Source organism: Syzygium oleosum, unplaced genomic scaffold (genome assembly GCF_021117445.2).
Source record: "Syzygium oleosum isolate NSW1041296 unplaced genomic scaffold, Sole_v2.1 Sole_v2.22, whole genome shotgun sequence".
NCBI classification, from domain to species: Eukaryota; Viridiplantae; Streptophyta; class Magnoliopsida; order Myrtales; family Myrtaceae; genus Syzygium; species Syzygium oleosum.
This window is the reverse complement of record NW_026607506.1, coordinates 670,057-687,735: the sequence shown is the minus strand read 5'-3', so window position 1 is coordinate 687,735 and position 17,679 is coordinate 670,057. Positions and strand designations below refer to the sequence as shown.

Below are 17,679 nucleotides of genomic sequence, written 5' to 3'. Positions count from 1 at the left end.
CTTCCTTGTACGTTTGATTGCCACCGTCTTCAACCTTGGAACCGCCCTCTTTTTCCTGATGCCTCCCCTTCTGGACTCGCTAGAGGTAAGCGATGTACTACTGCCTTGAAGTCCTCCAGTGATTTCAAACGACATTTTATCGAAGAATTCATCGATCCCTTTGTTGAGTAGAGAACTTTGTGTTGATTTCAGCTAGTGTCGCTAAAGGCCAGCAAGTCGACCCTCGCCAGCCTCGGGCGACCTCGCCCCTGCAAGGCTCTGCGAGGCGAGCCTTACTCGGCTAGCGAGGGCAAGCCTTGCCGGCCCTAGTAGTGGTCGGTCTCCCGCCATCGATCATGGAGGAAGAAGGGAAAAAAAAAGAAAGAAAGAAAAGTAAAAGAAAACAAAAAAATTTAAAAAAATTATCCATATCAGCACCAGTAGTGTTACATATGACGCTAGGCATCCATGTCAATGCTTCCCAATCAAAATTGGCCGGATGGACTCAATTGGGCACACGTAAAAATGTTAAGAACTCAATTGACATAATTAAAAGGTTTAAGACTAAATTTACAAAAGTATAATAGGATTAAGACTTTTTAGACAATTTTCCTTCATGAGTTATCATATGGCTGAACATATCTCCTTGTAGAACTACGAACCCGACGTAATAGACTCAAACCCTACTCAAACCAGCACTCTTTGAACCCATCTTTCTCCCTATGGATCATTATTATATCGCATAGCTCACGATTCTACTCACTTTAGAAATGTAATACGAAAGTACGAATCCTCGACATAAAGTCCGATTCCATGTCAAAAAGCACGATGAGATTCAATTTTGTCCATTGTCCTCAAAGCGAAGCAAGCCCTAACCCCTTCACAAGTTACCTCCCTTTTAGTCAATAAACTCATTCTAATTACAAAGACTAATCATAGTAAAAAGCCCCCATAAAATTGTTTTTCCTAATTTAGGTACAAATTTTCTCTCCCACCCAACAATCTTTCCAAACATCCAAGTCAAGCTACCAAAAGAGATGAGCCGGACCTTTTCCGCGAACCCTAAAAAACATACACTTCCATCGCATAAACGTGGAACCTCCTTTACATCATGATGGCCTACCTTTCCGGGCTCGAATGAAAACGCAAGACAGATCAAACACAGCTCTCAGCCGATCACGATGATGATACGATCCAATCCAATTATCAAAAAGAGGAGATCGACATTTGGAGGTTCGATCCGTGCGTAAACGGTGACGATCGCCCTACCGAATCATTATGTGGGGTGCGTGAGTTGCGATGCCCGACCTACAGCCCCGTTTTTTTCTAAACTAAACTCTTGTTTAATGATTTGAAAAATCATAATTGCATGAGAAAAAGATGAGGGAGGGAAATGATTAGAAAAGGGGCATCGGTTGAAGCCTTCGCAATTTCGTAACGGGTGAGAGCGACGTTTTCATCGCAATGTGTGAAGTTGACGGGGCAACCAGAGAGTTGTTGTAGCTTGCCCTTCCTTCTCAATAAGCTCCTCCTCTCAATATCGGTGGCCTAAATGATTTGTTTAAAGATTTCATGGTGTGTACATACGTATTTATATATGTATGTACGTATCGATACCAATATTCTATCACCCCTCTCTCGTAAGCCTTGGATCGATTCGATCCGACCCATCGATTTTTTTAATTTATCTGCGTCTCTCTTATTTTTCCACCAATTTCCAAAGTCTACCAAATCAAAAACATGCTCATCGGACATATTTTATTACCAATCGCTTGACGTGGGGATTAGTGCTCATAAGAAATTGTGTTGGCCAACCGACAGCCGATCGATGAACCTTGGCATGACCCCTTGTTAAAAATTGGCAAGTTAAATTTGAAAGGGTCTCTTCAAGGCATGAGGGAAGAGAGACCATCTTGGATAAGAAAATTTTTGGAGCTTTTTTTTTAATTTCCTATTTCTCTTTTTTTATTCATTTCTTCGCTTGCGGTTGGTGGGAATTAGAGAATAGGTTTATAATTGAAATGAATGTGTATAATATTGCCAAATGTAAATTCGACGCGACGATTCGCGGGGGCAAGAGACCAAAACTCGTACCTCATGAAATCGAAATCATAAGATATATTTCTAATAAGTCATAATTATTTAGTGCCGCACCAACTGCTCATAGTAGGAAAGCAAAAGGGTCATTGGGTCCGACCCGTTTTTGTCTTGAAGTGAAGGAAAATCCAAACCCGAAGAGGCCGACACATGGAGCTCTCTAAATGGCCTTGTTCTTTCACTAGCTACGTGGTTTTTACTTTGATCTCACACCCTAATCCCTCCAACTACTACACCCTATAAATGCTTAATATAAATCTAATCATATGATTAACCACCCCCAATCTCATTTAAAATAAAGCCGCTTGCAATTTGCATAGTTGATATATATACTAGCCCCCCTCGGCAAGAACCGCAGCTTCCGGTCAGAGTAAGGAGATGGGCGAAGGCATTGGCTTTCAGAAGATCATGAAGGCCACGCCTTCGAAGGCTCTGGTCATCAGGATCAACCTGCTGTTTCTTGCATTCTTCCTGGTCGTGTATGCTGCGCTTCTCCTCCGTCCGTCGTCCGTGTTCGGCAACAACGTCGGGGCGCCGCTCGTCCGGTGCTCCGACATGCGCGAGTGCCATCACAAGGTAAGGTGAGCCACAGCCCGTGTACGGTTTCGTTTGAGTCGAGTCGAGATCGGTTAAGGAAAAAACAATGTGTTTAATTTGCTGAGTTTCGTTTTCCGTTGTTAGCACGAAGACGCGGTCAAGATGAAGGTGGTGTTGGAAGAGAAGGCGTTCGACCGCCGGTCAAGGCCTAGAGGTCACAAGATGGAGCCGCCAAGCTTCATGGAGGAGGTCATGGAGCGAGGGGGCAAGAACAAGATCGGGATGATCAACATGGACGACGATGACGTGAGCGAGTGGGGGCAGTTCGGGGACGCATTCCCGATCCGGTACGACCGGGTGTCGCCCCTCTTCGAGTGGAAGGACCTGTTCCCCGAGTGGATCGATGAGGAGGAGGAGAGCGACGTGCCCTCCTGCCCCGAGATACCGATGCCCGACTTCGCCCTCTACGAGGCCATGGACGTGGTGGTGGCGAAGCTGCCGTGCCGGAGCCCGGAGGAAGGGTGGAACCGGGACCTGGGGAGGCTGCAGGCGCACCTGGTGGCGGCAGGGGCGGCAGCGACGCGGGGGAGGAGGGGTTCGGGGAGGAAGGTGAGGGTGGTGCTGTGGAGCAGGTGCAGGCCGATGCTGGAGCTGTTCAGGTGCAAAGACTTGGTGAGGAAGGAAGGTGATTGGTGGTTGTATGAGCCGGACCTGGGTCGGTTGGATCAGAAGGTGGCGCTGCCGGTTGGGTCTTGCCGATTGGCTCTCCCGCTGTGGGGTCAAGGTAAATGTCCTCCCAACATTTGAGAAGTTTTCCTTAAACTTAATTTTTTTTTCTTGAATGTCATGATTAGTCCTAGCTAATAATTTCCCAAATAAAATTGGTGTCCCCGTTGACCAAATGAGATGAATTGTGCTGGAAGTTTTCCTCTGGGGATGAAACATGATGGAACTTTGAGGTGGGTATTGAGATTTTTCAATTTTTAGTGGGGAAAAGATTTGGAGAGCGGTGTTAGCGAATATGTAAACGCATTACTTATGTATTAGAAATTGACATTTGAACAACTACGTATGATAATTTCTACGAAATCTTTAAAAATGTTGAATAATGGAAAGAAGTAATTGGTCAAAGATACCCGAAACGAAAAGAGAAAAATTCAAAGGTTGCATGGGATAGGAAAAAGAAGAGGTGAAACGCGCCAGGTAGGGGTCGAACCTACGACTTTCTGCTTAGGAAACAGACGCTCTATCCACTGAGCTACAGGCGCTGTCGGTTATTTGCTTCCCATTCTAATTATATTTATTTATTACACAAAATCTAATGGTAAGATCGCTTAATTACAGTCATTACATTGCATTATATGACATTGAGTCCAAGCAAATCCAGCTCAAAAATACCAATCTGCGTCGTCTCCTCCTTTGCATTAATGTTGACATTTAGCGAGATTCGCCATCTTTCAATACTAAGCGATCCAAACCTAGAAAGTTTCAGACAATGTAATAGTTTATCGATACAATAATGGCTCGTGAAATTTTTAATCCGCAGGCATCAACGAGGTGTACGACCTCTCCAACATCCTCACCACCACCGCCACCGTGCGGCGGGAGGCCTACGCCACCGTCCTCCACTCTTCTGAGGCCTACGTGTGCGGCGCCATCGCCCTCGCCCAGAGCCTCCTCCGGACCGGCACCAAGCGCGACCTCGTCCTCCTCCTGGACGCCTCCATCTCCGAGGTGAAGCGCGCGGCCCTCGCCGCCGCCGGCTGGCAGATCCGCCTCATCCGCCGCATCCGCAACCCGCGGGCCGAGAAGAACTCCTACAACGAGTACAACTACAGCAAGTTCCGGCTGTGGCAGCTCACCGACTACGACAAGGTCATCTTCATCGACTCCGACATCGTGGTCCTCCGCAACCTCGACCTGCTCTTCCACTTCCCCCAGATGTCCGCCACGGGCAACGACAACTCCATCTTCAACTCCGGCATCATGGTCCTCGAGCCCTCCAGCTGCACCTTCAAGATCCTCATGAACAACCGCAAGGACATCGTCTCCTACAACGGCGGTGACCAGGGCTTCCTCAACGAGGTCTTCGTCTGGTGGCACCGCCTCCCCCGGCGGGTCAACTTCCTCAAGAACTTCTGGTCCAACACCACGGCGGAGCGGAGCGTGAAGGAGCAGCTCTTCGGGTCGGACCCTCCGAAGCTGTACTCGATCCACTACCTGGGGTGGAAGCCGTGGCTGTGCTACCGGGACTACGACTGCAACTGGGACGTGGAGGAGCAGAGGGTGTACGCCAGCGACGTCGCCCACCGCCGGTGGTGGCGGTTCCATGACGAGGCCATGGACAAGGGCCTGAGGAAGTTCTGCGCCCTGACCGAGCGGAGGAGGACGGAGCTCAACTGGGAGCGGCGGAGGGCGCGGCGGATGGGGCTGCCGGACGGCCACTGGAGGATCAATATTACGGATCCGAGGCGGCTTCGCTCGAATTTGATGGCGTAGATTAACTATGTAATTAATTCTTTTTTCATTTCTTTTCCTTCCCATGTTTCGGAGTTTAAATAATTTTTTTTTGCTCTTCCCTTTTCTGGTGTTTTTTCTCTTTTAATATACGAGAGTAAATGGGGGTTTCTCATCTCGCATGTGAATAATATAGAGGAATAGTAGTATGATGAATGTGAGAGGACAATTCTAGCCACTTCGCCTAACTCATAAAGGCCATTTTAAACCGCTGAGGATGAATTCTTCTACTATCAATAAAAGCGGAATTTGAATATATTATTGGCGATCTTTGCATGAATCAAAACATGGAATAAGATACCATCACATAATAGAATCGTATGCTCCTTTCTCGAGACTGAATGTCTAAATCAATATGGATGACCAATTCCAAACCTGAAACCTATCATGTCAAGATCGATTCCTAGTTTTTGAAACTAGGAACATGCCTTATTGACCCTGGAATCAGTCAAGGCATTTTTTTTTTCTTTTGGTTTCATTTTATTATATATAAAATATACGTGTGCCAAACTTGAACACAATTCTTTCTGCTCGAGGATAATGTAACGAACTATTTCGTCGAAATGTGTCCCAATCGACGAAATATCTTTCACCGAAATTGATTCTTCGGTTTTATGAAGAGGAGACGGATTCTTTGGCGATTCCAGACAGGAGTCTCAATGAAACACAAGGAACAGATACAAAACATTTTGCCGGAATTTAATCAACGACAAAGTGCAATAAGAAAGATGCAACGTCAGAATTTAATCGACGACAATGATTTGAAAACTACAATTAAGATACATGGCGGTATTTAATCAACAACAAAGTATTTGAAACTGTGACTAAAGTACGAGAATTTAGATTGCAGAAAATATAAATTGCAGAAAAGTAAAGATAAATATATATTTGCGAGAACGTTGGGTTCCTTGATTGATTAAAAAGAACAAATAACTCCCTTTCGGTGGTTACTGGAAGTTACTTCGAGAATGGATAGGACATAACCAACCGACGATTTTCTTCGTGTCGATTGCTCACCGTCAATATCGATGACTTTGTCAAGAAAATTCAAAACTCTCGCCGATAACTTCACATTGTGTCGTCAATGACTTGACTAACGAGTTGTCAATTCCCTTTAAGTTATCGGTAATTCATTTCGTAAATGACCAAACTCTAATGTCATCGATTAAGTCTATCGCTTGTCGATAATAACCAAAAGTTGGTAATTTTTTGTGTGTAAACTTATGCCCCTTTAAAAGAATTATTATTCGATTATTTTAAATTAGATAATCATGAGTCATCATGTGCTCCCTTGTCATCTGCAAATTCAAATTTTCTTTGCTGAATGTTATCTTGGTCAAATTCATCATCTAACACGGTTTTTCACGAAAGCCAAGTTTTGTATAAAATCTTTATGTGGCCCTTTATTTCTATCTCTAAGTAGTTGATCATACTTAGACACTTGTGTTGCCAATTGAAATAAATCGGCAAAGTTTTGGCCTTTGAATTTTTCTCTTAGATTAAGTTTCAATCTATTGTAAGCCAAACTCGCAAATTCTTTCTTAGAGAGTGAAGTAAGGCATCTATTTTTAGTCTCATCGAGCAACGAACTAATCGGCCAACTCGTTATAGTATTGATAGTGTGTCGCTAAATAAAAAATCGATACATCCAGTATCGTTATATATGTCACGCTCCGAACCCTATCGAGCTCGCGAAATCCGCCACTAGTCGATTTATGCGACATCCCAGGGTTATCGCCGACCTCAATTACAATCATCAGAGATTTAAATCCACAGCAGATACTACAATTAATCCCGGACAATTTAAAACTGGGGAAACATTCAGGGAGAATATACATATTCCTTTCTCATTCGAACTTATACCATAATATTCACAATCTTACAAACCTTAATATACATGTGCACACCGTATTAAAACCATCGAAATCAAAATGGACCGATGACCTGGCATTCTACCTCAAAAATGGTATTCTCCAAAATCTATCATTCTGAACCCCTAATGCTAGCCCTTACGCCCTTTACTCGGCGTCCATTCTGAGTCTGACTCATCCCCATCTGAATCTGAACTTCCCTAATCGGCTTGCTCCTCCGAAGACTCCGTCTCCGCCTCAATCTCAATCGGGTGATTGATGTCGCCCGACTCAGCTGGAACTTCATTCTGATTCTCCTCAGCTAGAAAATCAAAGAAATTGTACGCAGGCACAAAATTGGGATCCATATATTGCTCAAAAGGGAGTGTATATATTCCGGGTCTCCTACAGGCTCTTCCGACTCCTCAGACTCATCATTAGGCTCTACCTCGGGTTCCATTTCGGGCTCCGCTTCCTCTGGTTCTTCCTCGGGGATCGGTTCTAAATCTATGTCCATTGGATCATCTTCAGCTTGCAATGCTTCGGGCTCGAGTTCATGCTCAGCCTTTGAAGATCCCTGTGCTGCGGGCGCTGGATGCATTCCAGATTGCGCTAAGCTAACCTCTGTACTGGTCAACTCTCCATCTATCGGGGGTATGGCAGCCGGGTCCCAATCCCCAACGAGATCGAACGGAACATCAAAACTCCTAACGGGCCCAAACTCATCTCTATCTACATCCCGGAAGAACCAGGCGGTATAAACATGAGTCTCCCATAAAGGTAATCCTACTTCTACGAAAACCGTTGTGGTATGCTTAATCCATGTCATTCCATCACCCATCGGAAATTCTGCAACCTCATTCTCGGTGTGCACTGGCACCCCAAAACGCTCTGGTGGCGGTGGCGGAGGATTCATGGATCTGGTCGGGGTTCTGAAAATGTTGGTTGAAACAACCATGAGAACACTTCTCAGCAAGTTCACCCCTAAACCCCACCTAGGCTATCACGTACCTCCAGACAATTAAATAAACACAAACACAATCACATACACGCAATCACATGCAGGCACAATTCTCATTTCAGACATTCATTTCATTCTCATCATATCTTTTTCCACATTCCTCGCCAGTGACCCGCGTAAAAGTATACGCCTCAGGTACACTGCGACCTCTTTTCACAACACTTTCGGGCCCGCGTAAACGTACACGCCTCAGGCCATGTTTCTTGTCCGCGTTGAAGTACACGCCTCAGGCTCAACACCTACCACCTACTGCGCAACCCGCGTTGAAGTACATGCCTCAGGTTAGCAGTCTTCCGGTAATACCGGGCATCGTCCCGCGTAAACGAACACGCCTCAGGACGACACAATTTCCACGAACACATATCACACCACACCCACTTTCTTACTCATGCACATGCTCCACAAGCATTTACCCTATTTAACTGGCCAATCACACGTGGCCCGTGCACGCATTAATTACACATGACCCATGCTCACTCAGCATTTGACAAGGCCAATTTTAATAATTAAATCAGTCTGGCCCACGCGTGCACCCAACAGGCATATTTCAATCAAGCAATTACACAACCATACACTCAATTTCATCAGTAAAATTCAGTTCACAGTTTAAACACACCATAAACGCATAATTTGCCATTTTTCTCCAACCAAATGGCGTCAAATCAATTCCGGTCCTTCACGAGACTTTCTCGCCATTAATTACCGGTTCTAAAAATCCAACTTGCGTCCCGATCGGCCCATCACAGCCCAATGAACAGTCATCCACAGCCCACTGTCGACCTTCAATCACCCGCCAAAATTTCCCAAATTCCATTCTAAGGCCCGCCCATGGGTTTTGTTCATAAATCAAGCAAATTCCACATAATATTAAACCCGATTTCTCCCCAAAAATCATCCGTCGATACCCGAAGTCCTAAATTGGGTTTAGAGCGCGACTTACCTAGTTCTAGACTCACGCGGCTAGAACGGAAAGCGGCGGCACTTAATCGGGAGCGGCGGCGAACGGCGGCGCGGCGAGAACGGCGACGGCGGGGGCGCGGCTTGCCTTGGCCGAGACCCACGGCCACACGGGGAGAGAGAGAGAGAGAGAGAGAGAAGGAGAGGGACGGCGTGGGGCAGGCGGTGGTGTGGCGGCGAGAACGGCACGGCACGGCGGCGGTCCGGCGAGCGTACGGACGGCGGCGACGGGCGAACACGAGGCGACGTTCGGTGGGGGAAGGGGGCTCACGGTTGAGGGGGGGCCTTCGGTGGGGGGAGGGGGACCGAATGGGAGAGAGAGGAGAGAGAGAGAGAGAGAGAGAGACTAGACTTAAATAGTGCCAATTTTGACCAAATTTGGCAAATGACCAAAATACCCTTCTCTCACATTTTTGATCCAACGGTTCAGATTCGATCTAATCTTGAAATCGACGGCCCAGATCGAATCTTGCCAAAAATATCCAAGGGAAATCTTGTAATTTCTCAAAAAGTCCAAGGGCAAAATTGTCTTTTCCAACTTTTAGGGCAAAATTACCAAAATGCCCTTGCCCTTTAAAACTAACCCTTTAATAAATTCCAAGGGTAAAATGGTCACTTTCTCCGTTTCTCGCCGAAATTGAACTTTTCTGAAAAATTCGAAGAAATCCAGAGTTGTACGTTCCAATTACAACGTCGTCCAAAGGCCCTGCCGTGATTTTCCGAATTTTCTGACGCTCGGCTTGGTCTCTACTCAATATTCCAATTATATATTCATAACGTAACTCGAGCGTTTCTCAGACTAACGGGTGGCTTTTGGGGAAATTCGCTTATACGACCTGTGACTGATACTAAATCGAGTCACGTACAATTTATTCAGACCGTAATGACTTCGGTTGTCATTTAAATCGAGAGGATCGATCACTAGGTCCGATGAGTACGATCGTTCGGAATAAGTTCGGGATCGTTCGTCAATTCATTTCGTGGTCTGGCGGAATCACCCGCGATCCACTACTATGACAGTGGCGAACTGACCCTTAGTTATCCTTGGATCGGCCTACTATGGCTCAAAATGTCACATCGGCGATTTTATGGTCGAAAGTCAATTCACGATCGAATTCTTACTTTGTCGCACGAATTTTAAGTTCCCAGTTAGCCTTTCCCTAATGGTTAGTATCCCAAAAATGATCAGTTCCGGGTGAGAACTAGCTACAAGTACATTAATAAAATAATTCATTTTATAAATCCAAAATGAGCGAAATTTCGGAATGTCACAATCTTCCCCCCTTACAAAAATTTCGTCCTCGAAATTTACAAATCTCACTACTACCCAACATTTACAAATCTTACTACTGCTCAAACAACTGGGGGTATTGACGTTGCATCATCTCCTCACTTTCTCAAGTTGCGCCTTCAGTCCCGTGGTGCTCCCAAATAACTTTGACCATCGGGATTGTCTTGTTCCTCAAAACTCGCTCCTTACGATCTTCGATTCTTACCGGTCTCTCGACATAAGACACTTTATCATCAACTTCGATCTCCTCATAATTCAACACATGCGTCGGATCCGGTTCATATTTCCTTAACATCGATACGTGGAACACATTATGCACTTGCGATAAATTTGGCGGTAACGCAAGGCGATAGGCTAAATCCCCAATTCTTTCCAATACCTCAAATGGTCCCACGTACCTCGGACTCAACTTTCCCTTTTTACCAAACCTGGATAGTCCCCTCATGGGCGATACCTTAAGAAAAACGTGATCCCCGACTTGAAACTTCAAAGGTCTTCGCCTTCTGTCTGCATAACTCTTTTGACAGCTCTGCGCTGTCCTCAGCCTTTCACGAATAATCTTAACTGCCTCAATTGACTGCTCGACTAGCTCTGGCCCAGTTATAGTCCTTTCTCCCACTTCATCCCAACACACGGGCGTCCTACAAGCCCTGTCATATAGTGCTTCAAAAGGCGTCATTCCAATGTTCTGCTGGAAACTATTATTATAAGCAAACTCTACTAAGGGTAGTTGCTCTTTCCACTTGCCCTGAAAATCCAGCACACATGCCCTGAGCATATCCTCTAGAGTCTGAATCGTCCTCTCAGACTGACCATTTGTCTGAGGATGGTAGGCTGTACTGAATTGCAACTTGGATCCTAACGCCGTCTGCAGACTTTTCCAAAAACTGGCGGTAAATCTAGGATCACGATCTGATGTTATCGACACGGGTACCCCATGCAATCGAACTATCTGCTGTACGTACAACTCAGCATATCGATCTAATGCGAAGTCCTTTCGCACAACCAAAAAGTGTACCGACTTGGTCAATCCGTAGACAATCACCCAAATAGCATCATGACCTCTTTGGCTTTTCGGCAATCCCGTCACAAAGTCCATAGTTATGTGCTCTCACTTCCATTCTGGAATTTCCAAAGGTCGCAATAATCCCCCGGGCTTACAATGTTGCGTTTTCACTTGCTGACACGTCAGGCACTTAGTCACGTGTTTAGCGATATCCGCCTTCATACCATTCCACCAGTAATATTGTCTCAAATTCCGATACATTTTAGTACTACCTAGATGGATACTATAACTGCTACGATGCGCTTCTGACAAAATCTCCTCCTTAAGCTCCGCATCGTCAGGCACACATAACCGTCCTCGGAATTTCAATATCCCGTCTTCAGACACTTGAAAATCTGGCTTTCTCTTGGCCTCTTCCATCTTTAGAATCTTTTGAATTTCCTGATCTGAAGATTGCAACATCTTAATTTTAGTCTGAATCTCCGGTTCAATCCTAAGCATAGCCAGCAAGCTCGAGACTTGACTCACTTCGAATCTGAACTACGAGTCTCGTACTTTTTCTAACAGTGTCCACTCCTTGACCATTAAATGAGCTATACTCGACTTACGACTCAAAGCATCAGCTACCCGGTTAGCCTTCCCGGGATGATATAAAATTTCACAGTCGTAATTCTTCAACAACTCCATCCACCGACGCTGCCTCATGGTTAACTCCTTTTGGAAAAACAAATACTTGAGGCTCTGATGGTCTGTATAAATCTGAAACTTCTCTCTGCATAAATAATGTCGCCAAATCTTCAGGGCCAATACTATGGCGGCCAATTCCAAGTCATGCGTCGGATAGTTCAACTCATGCGGTCTTAACTGCCTTGACGCATAAGCTACTACTCGCCCATTTTGCATGAGTACACATCCCAATCCTTTCAACGACACATCACTCTATATATCATATCCTCCAGGTCCTGACGGAATAGTCAATACTGGTGTTGTTGTCAATCTATGCTTCAATTCTTGAAAACTCCTCTCACATCTATCTGACCATTCAAATCTCGTTTCCTTTTTCAGCAAATGCGTCAACGGCGTTGCTATTGCCGAAAACCCTTCTACGAAACGACGATAATATCCTGCTAAACCCAGAAAACTTCGAACCTCTGTTACCGTCGTGGGTCTAGGCCACTTCATCACAGCTTCAATCTTCGATGGATCTACTGAGATTCCTTCCCCCGAGATCACATGTCCAAGAAACGCAACTCGATTGAGCCAAAACTCGCACTTGCTAAACTTAGCATACAGTGCGTTCTCCCTTAAAGTCTGTAGGACCTTACTCAAACGGAATTCATGCTCCTCGGGACTTTTCGAATACACCAATATATCGTCTATAAAAACGATCACAAACTGGTCTAAGAATTCTTTGAACACCCGATTCATCAAGTCCATAAAGGCAGCAGGGGCGTTTGTCAATCCAAACGGCATTACAGTAAATTCATAATGTCCATATCTCGTCCTGAATGCCGTCTTCGGAATATCCTCCGTTCTAATCCTCAACTGATGATACCCCGTTCTCAAATCAATTTTAGAGAACACCGAAGCCCCTTGCAACTGATCAAACAAATCATCAATCCTCGGTAAGGGATATTTATTTTTAATCGTCACCTGATTCAGCTGCCTGTAATCTATACACAACCTCAATGATCCATCTTTCTTCCTTACAAATAACACCGGCTCTCCCCACGGAGACGCACTAGGACGAATAAATCCCTTATCCAACAATTCCTGCATCTGCACCTTTAACTCTTTTAACTCCGACAACGACATTCTATAAGGTGCTTTCGAAATTGACTCAGTTCCAGGTGCCAATTCGATTACAAATTCCACCTCCCTCGCTGGTGGTAGTCCCGGCAATTCCTGAGGGAACACATCGGGATACTCGCACACCACAGCTATATCCTCAAGCCTCGGCTCTTCGGTCGTTGAATCAACTACTGCCGCTAGGAACCCTTGACAACCTTCACTCAGCAATTTCGTCATTTCTAGCGACGAAATCCATGGAATCGAGGGTCCTCCTCGACTTCCCACAAATTTAAATTTCGGATGTCCAACAGGATTGAATTGGATCACCCTGCTATTGCAGTCCATTACGGCTCTCTGCTTAGACAGCCAATCCATGCCCACTATCACATCAAAATCATACATGTCTAGAACTGCTAAATCGATCATTTCCTCCCTATCCCCAATCACAATCTTACAGTTTGGACAACCCAACGAGACCAGCAGTTTATCATTCAAGGGAGTGGTCACACATAATACCACATCAAGCAATTGCGATTCCAAACCAATTAAATCAACAAACTGTTTCGATACGAAAGAATGTGAAGCTCCATGGTCAAACAAAGCATATGCAGCATGGTTGCACAGAGAAATCGTACCTGTGACAACCCCTGGTGCGTTCTCAGCCTCTCGTCTGGGCATAGCATACACTCGTCCTTGCGCTTGAGGCCTATTCTGGTTTACTGTCTGAGCCGCTCCGGCCTGATTCCCATTCCGAGGCGGCGGCAATGCAGGCGGCCTGTTTTGTCTGGGATTGGGGCAATTCCTTATGTGGTGACCAAATCCCCCACATCCAAAACACACTCCACCCTGGGTTGGACAAGGTCCATTCCCATGTCTACCTCCACAAATTCTATACTGTCCATTGAAATTCCTGACTGGTTTCCCAATATTCCTTTTAACAGAAGGAGTAAAGCGTCTATTATCCATCATCGGCCTCTTTCCCAGATTACGATTGTCCCTTCCCTGGACAAATCTTGACCCAGAAGCAGCGGCCCTATCCACCTGATCTCGCTATAGAATCTGGGCCCTATCAAATATATCTTCATACGTCTGCAGATTTACCAGTAACAATTGGCTACGAATATCAGTCTTCAATCCGTCCCGAAATCTTCATGCCTTGTCATCGGGATGTTCCACCATTCTCGGCGCAAACTTAGACAGTCTCGAAAATTCTGCCTCATACTGATCTACTGTCATCTGACCCTGACGGAGTTTCATAAACTCTGCTAACTTTCTCTCCCTAGCACTTGCCGAGAAATATTTTTCATAAAACCTCTCAGTAAAAACAGCCCAAGTTCGGTCTGTGCCTTCCGGGAACACCCTATCCTTGGTGGCTTTCCACCAATCATTCGAGTTGTCCTGCAATTGATATACCGCCAGAGTTACTTTTTCATGATCATTGCACTCTAACACCTCAAAAGCCTTCTCGAGTTCCTCTACCCACCGAGGTGCAGCCTCAGGGTCACCTTTCCCAGAGAACTTAGGCGGTTTAAGCTTTATGAACTGTTCTACCAGTTGGTGCATCGGTCTATTTACAATCACATGCCCCTGCCCTTGATTCTCATTATCATTATCAACAGCAGCGGCCACAGCGGCCTCGGCAGCTTGGGCATTCGCAGCAGCTCTTTCCTGAGTCTGCTGTCCTAACAGATTTTCGATCTGCTCCAATGTCCTCATAACAGCTTCCATTCTAGGATCCTCAGCAGGTCTAACTTCTACTCTGAGGTCCACTGCAGCTCCAGCATCAAACCCAAAATTTTCTATCGCTCCTACACCCATGCCGAGGTCCTCTACAGCCCTAGCTCGAGCACGACCTCAACCTCTTGTTCCCCTTCCAGCACCCCTTCTTGGGACTCTTCCTACGCCTCTTCCTTCACTGCTCATTATCGCAATTCTACCACTCTCCTACCTACTATAATTCCATTTAGGAATTAGCACTCTAGGCCCACTAGATTAATCTGATTCTAAACAGTGAATTAGCACAAGAATTCACTAAACAAACAATTCCTCACTACCAATCACAAGACCACAATCACAAAAGTCTGAACACTTACCTCAGGTCCAGACGCACTTGCATTTCCATCATCACAACAATTAATTCATTCAATCAATCACAACAAACAGTCTGGAGACACGTGTAGCTCATTCCGCCTTATGGCTCACTAAAGTCTCCCTAATTTCTACCCCAGAACCTCTGCTCTTTATCACTCCAAACTTCGACCAGTTTAGATCGAGCTTACCTTGCTCTGATACCAATTCAAACGGGGATGTCACGCCCCGAACCCTATCGAGCTCGCGACATCCGCCACTGGTCGATTTATGCGACATCCCAGGGTTATCGCCGACCTCAATTACAATCATCAGAGATTTAAATCCACAGCGGATACTACAATTAATCCCGGACAATTTAAAACTGGGGAAACATTCAGGGAGAATATACATATTCCTTTCTCATTCGAACTTATACCATAATATTCACAATCTTACAAACCTTAATATACATGTGCACACCGTATTAAAACCATCGAAATCAAAATGGACCGATGACCTGGCATTCTACCTCAAAAATGGTACTCTCCAAAATCTATCATTCCGAACCCCTAATGCTATCCCCTACGCCCTTTACTCGGCGTCCATTCTGAGTCTGACTCATCCCCATCTGAATCTGAACTTCCCTGATCGGCTTGCTCCTCCAAAGACTCCGTCTCCGCCTCAATCTCAATCGGGTGATTGATGTCACCCGACTCAGCTGGAACTTCATTCTGATTCTCCTCAGTTAGAAAATCAAAGAAATTGTACGCAGGCACAAAATTGGGATCCATATATTGCTCAAAAGGGAGTATATATTCCGGGTCTCCTACAGGCTCTTCCGACTCCTCAGACTCATCATTAGGCTCTACCTCGGGTTCTATTTCGGGCTCCGCTTCCTCTGGTTCTTCCTCGGGGATCGGTTCTAAATCTATGTCCATTGGATCATCTTCAGCTTGCGATGCTTCGGGCTCGGGTTCATGCTCAACCTCTGAAGATCCCTGTGCTGCGGGCGCTGGATGCATTCCAGATTGCGCTAAGCTAACCTCTGTACTGGTCAACTCTCCATCTATCGGAGGTATGGCAGCCGGGTCCCAATCCCCAACGAGATCGAACGGAACATCAAAACCCCTAACGGGCCCAAACTCATCTCCATCTACATCCCGGAAGAACCAGGCGGTATAAACATGGGTCTCCCATAAAGGTAATCCTACTTCTACGAAAACCGTTGTGGTATGCTTAATCCAGGTCATTCCATCACACATCGGAAATTCTGCAACCTCATTCTCGGTGTGCACTGGCACCCCAAAACGCTCTAGTGGCGGTTGCGGAGGATTCATGGATCTGGTCGAGGTTCTGAAAATGTTGGTTGAAACAACCATGAGAACACTTCTCAGCAAGTTCACCCCTAAACCCCACCTAGGCTATCACGTACCTCCAGACAATTAAACAAACACAAACACAATCACATACACGCAATCACATGCAGGCACAATTCTCATTTCAGACATTCATTTCATTCTCATCATATCTTTTTCCACATTCCTCGCCAGTGACCCGCGTAAAAGTACACGCCTCAGTTACACTGCGACCTCTTTTCACAACACTTCCGGGCCCGCGTAAACGTACACGCCTCAAGCCATGTTTCTTGCCCGCGTTGAAGTACACGCCTCAGGCTCAACACCTACCACCTACTGCGCAACCCGCGTTGAAGTACACGCCTTAGGCTAGCAGTCTTCAGGTAATACCGGGCATCGTCCCGCATAAACGAACACGCCTCAGGACGGCACAATTTCCACGAACACATATCACACCACACCCACTTTCTTACTCATGCACATGCTCCACAAGCATTTACCCCATTTAACTGGCCAATCACACGTGGCCCGTGCACGCATTAATTACACATGACTCATGCTCACTCAGTATTTGACAATGCCAATTTTAATAATTAAATCAGTCTGGCCCACGCGTGCACCCAACAGGCATATTTCAATCAGGCAATTACACAACCATGCACTCAATTTCATCACTAAAATTCAGTCACAGTTTAAACACACCATAAACGCACAATTTGCCATTTTTCTCTAACCAAATGGCGTCAAATCAATTCCGGTCCTTCACGAGACTTTCTCGCCATTAATTGCCGGTTCTAAAAATCCAACTTGCGTCCCGATCGGCCCATCACAGCCCAATGAACAGTCATCCACAGCCCACTGTCGACCTTCAATCACCTGCCAAAATTTCCCAAATTCCATTCTAAGGCCCACCCATGGGTTTTGTTCATAAATCAAGCAAATTCCACATAATATTAAACCCGATTTCTCCCCAAAAATCATCCGTCGATACCCGAAGTCCTAAATTGGGTTTAGAGCGCGACTTACCTAGTTCTAGACTCACGCGGCTAAAACGGAAAGCGGCGGCACTTAATCGGGAGCGGCGGCGAACGGCGGTGCGGCTTGGCGGCGAGAACAGCGACGGCGGGGGCGCGGCTTGCCTTGGCCAAGACCCACGGCCACACGGGGAGAGAGAGAGAGAGAGAAGGAGAGGGACGGCGTGGGGCTGG

General features: G+C 45.9%; 1 protein-coding gene and 1 non-coding gene across 2 annotated transcripts; one reads left to right on the top strand and one right to left on the bottom strand.

Annotated features, from left to right (window-relative positions):
- The first annotated feature begins 2,379 nt into the window (after positions 1–2,379).
- Positions 2,380–5,345, top strand: LOC115675848 (UDP-glucuronate:xylan alpha-glucuronosyltransferase 2). Its single transcript, XM_030598625.2, has 3 exons — positions 2,380–2,652; positions 2,758–3,397; positions 4,160–5,345. Exons 1-3 carry the CDS (start codon positions 2,455–2,457, stop codon positions 5,110–5,112), a joined length of 1,791 nt encoding a protein of 596 aa, XP_030454485.1. The 5' UTR covers positions 2,380–2,454; the 3' UTR covers positions 5,113–5,345.
- Positions 3,809–3,881, bottom strand: TRNAR-CCU (transfer RNA arginine (anticodon CCU)). The gene has a single exon. It is a non-coding gene; the product is annotated as a tRNA-Arg (tRNA).
- Positions 5,346–17,679: the final 12,334 nt, after the last annotated feature.

What these genes read in the sequence shown, in the direction of transcription:
- LOC115675848 (XM_030598625.2), top strand. Translation starts at nt 2,455, where the DNA reads ATGGGCGAAGGCATTGGCTTTCAGAAGATCATGAAGGCCACGCCTTCG. An exon ending in TGCGCGAGTGCCATCACAAG is followed by an intron (nt 2,653 to 2,757) that starts GTAAGGTGAGCC and finishes TTCCGTTGTTAG; the next exon opens with CACGAAGACGCGGTCAAGAT. An exon ending in TCTCCCGCTGTGGGGTCAAG is followed by an intron (nt 3,398 to 4,159) that starts GTAAATGTCCTC and finishes TTTAATCCGCAG; the next exon opens with GCATCAACGAGGTGTACGAC.